The sequence below is a fragment of the Neoarius graeffei genome, chromosome 8, assembly GCF_027579695.1.
Source record: "Neoarius graeffei isolate fNeoGra1 chromosome 8, fNeoGra1.pri, whole genome shotgun sequence".
Classification (NCBI taxonomy): Eukaryota; Metazoa; Chordata; class Actinopteri; order Siluriformes; family Ariidae; genus Neoarius; species Neoarius graeffei.
In genome coordinates, this window is record NC_083576.1 from 72072884 (window position 1) to 72075383 (window position 2500).

Genomic DNA, 2500 nt, shown 5'->3' on the forward strand with positions numbered 1-2500 from the left:
AAACAATCAAGTTGAAAATGTATAAAGGTGCGCGCGCACACACACATACGTACGCACTTGCTCAACGAATTTAACTCAAAGACCAAATTTTATAGCCATTTCTTATTTTGTACTGCTTTGCCACACTCATGAGATATTTCTCATGTCACTGTTTCCCAGAACATGTTGCAGAGATGACAACTGTTGAAAAGGGCTTGTGTGTGATTAAATAAAAAAAAAAAGTTAACACTCTACAGTACTCCATGATCCTAGACATGATACACCTACAAGATAAACCTACAAGTAGTTTTAGCTCTTCATCTTCAGTGTAACATCCCGACAGTGTTGTTTTCTTTCATTAACACTGAACCTCTTACTGGGAATATATAAAGTCGCAGTGTTGATAAAGGAGAGGGGGATTTTGTTTTCATATTGTTGAAACCAGGAGCAGTGTTATCAGTCTTACGTCAAAATGGCAGCCAGGTACTAAGTGCTCCAGCAACGTGTCAAAACTAATTCACACAGAGATGGCATTTCGCAATAGTCCGTAATAATATTATGAGTGCTGTCTCTACCTCAACATGTCTGGTATTTCACTATTTACTTTACGAAGCTTTAGATGCCATAAACAGACAAGCAGGAACCTTGGCATCTGGGAAAAGATGTGACTGGTTTGTCTCTGCTGACATTTGGAGCCATGAGTTCATTAATGCAAGCTGGAACTACAAGTGCAGGAGCACTTAATGGGTTAGAAACATATGGGGTACTTCTGAAGTCTTCGAGCTGATACAGTTCTCTCTCTCTTTCACTCACACACACACACATATACACACACACACACACACAGACACACATATACACACACACACACACACACACACACACACACACACACACACAAAACAGAGGATGCCGTTCTTTATGCTGTCAAGTGTGGACTTGAAAACTGATGATGAACAGACTGCTCTGAAATGCTTTCTGAGGAAATCAGGCTAAGAGCATAAAACCTGTGAAAATACCACTTTTAATTAAGCTAGTCACATTGCTGAATACGACTGGGTCACTTTTTCTACTCAAAAGAACAAAAAATATTTACTGAAGTCAATATATTAGTCAATGTGGCACGTATTCAAATCATATCTGAAGATATAATGTGTAAATCCTGTCACATCTGAAGCAAAAAATATATTTCTGTGAAAACGGCACGTCTATAAATGGATGAAATCAGCGGCGAACTGTTACTATTAGAGCTGGGACTTGAGCTCAGCCAAAACTTAGCCAGACACACCAAAATAGCAAAGGGCAAAGGATTTTGTAAGGGATTAGCGGCAGGCTGCCAGGTCGCTCCGTTGTGTGTAGCTGTCGATGTTGATTTTAAAAGTAACTAAGTAAATTACACGGGGAAATGAATACTTAAGTCCGAGTGAAAAATACTGTAGCGAGTGTTCAGCGTGGAAGAAGAGTCTGGAGACAGAAATCTTAGTTTCTCGGTCGTTAGCCTGTGCTGCTTGCTCTCGATAGCACTGGCTTGACTGCTTTATTAGCATTCACTAACACTACTGATGAACGCTACACCGGCTGGAAGGTGAATTCACTGCTGCACTGATGATGCCGAGTCGCAGTTAAGCTCACGTTGGCCTTTGAGAAGGCAGAGTGCAGTAAATTTTTGGTCCCTCCCACTGTAAATCAAAATCTGATTGGTTAATTCATCTGTCACTTCCTACATAAACATACACTGCCATGGCCTTCTGTCCCAGCAATGACGTCCTTACCAATGAGTAAGCAGCTCTGAACCCTTCTCAGCCTAGAGACAACAAACAAACAAACAAACAAACAAATCTCACTGGACAACTCGATTTTAATGTTTTCAGGACAGTAACCCTTTCATTTCTGAAGCAAATTTGATAGAAAATGAGGCCAAATTAGAATTAGAAGAGAATAATTAAAATGAAATTATGAAAGAATGAAAGCAATTAAATATAACATTTGAAATACTGATATGTTTGAGCCTTCTCTGAAAGCCTAGAAGGCCTTGACGGTTCCCCTCTGGTTGAAATATATGACAGTTAGAGCTTAACTATACATCTTTGTCACTTTTATCACCATGTCCCTTGACACTACTTTTCAATACACTTTCGCCCACCTGTTCTCTTTTGACTTGATAGCAATCTGTCACCAAGCTGAACAAAGGAAATAAATATGACATCAGGCAGTCAGTGTTTGTAAAGATAATTTGTTCAGCAAACAGACTCCCCCATATACACACACTCTCCCTCTAGCAGTCTTTTTCTCTTTCTCTCTCAGCATTCATTTAGGACATTTTTGCAGCAGTGATTAATTTCTTGGTGCTACCTGAAACAAAATGTACCCCCTGCGTTTTTACATGTCTAACAGTAGGTCTTTATGTTTGTGCTTAGGTCATGATGAAGATCCAAATAGAAGGTAAATGATAGAAGTATACAGTTCATTCCAGGAAAGATGGAATCTAACTTCAGTCTTGCTGCATGCTTCGGCTACGCCA

General features: G+C 39.6%; 1 protein-coding gene across 1 annotated transcript in view; it reads left to right on the top strand.

Annotated features, from left to right (window-relative positions):
- Nucleotides 1-2500, top strand: part of chrm2b (cholinergic receptor, muscarinic 2b) — a 13783-nt gene that overhangs the window by 5597 nt on the left and 5686 nt on the right. Inside the window, exon 3 of the mRNA XM_060928192.1 lies at nucleotides 2397-2500. This exon is cut by the window's right edge and continues 780 nt beyond it. Within this exon, the coding sequence (XP_060784175.1) occupies nucleotides 2458-2500 (43 nt within the window). The 5' untranslated portion in view covers nucleotides 2397-2457. The remainder of the gene's footprint in view (nucleotides 1-2396) is intronic.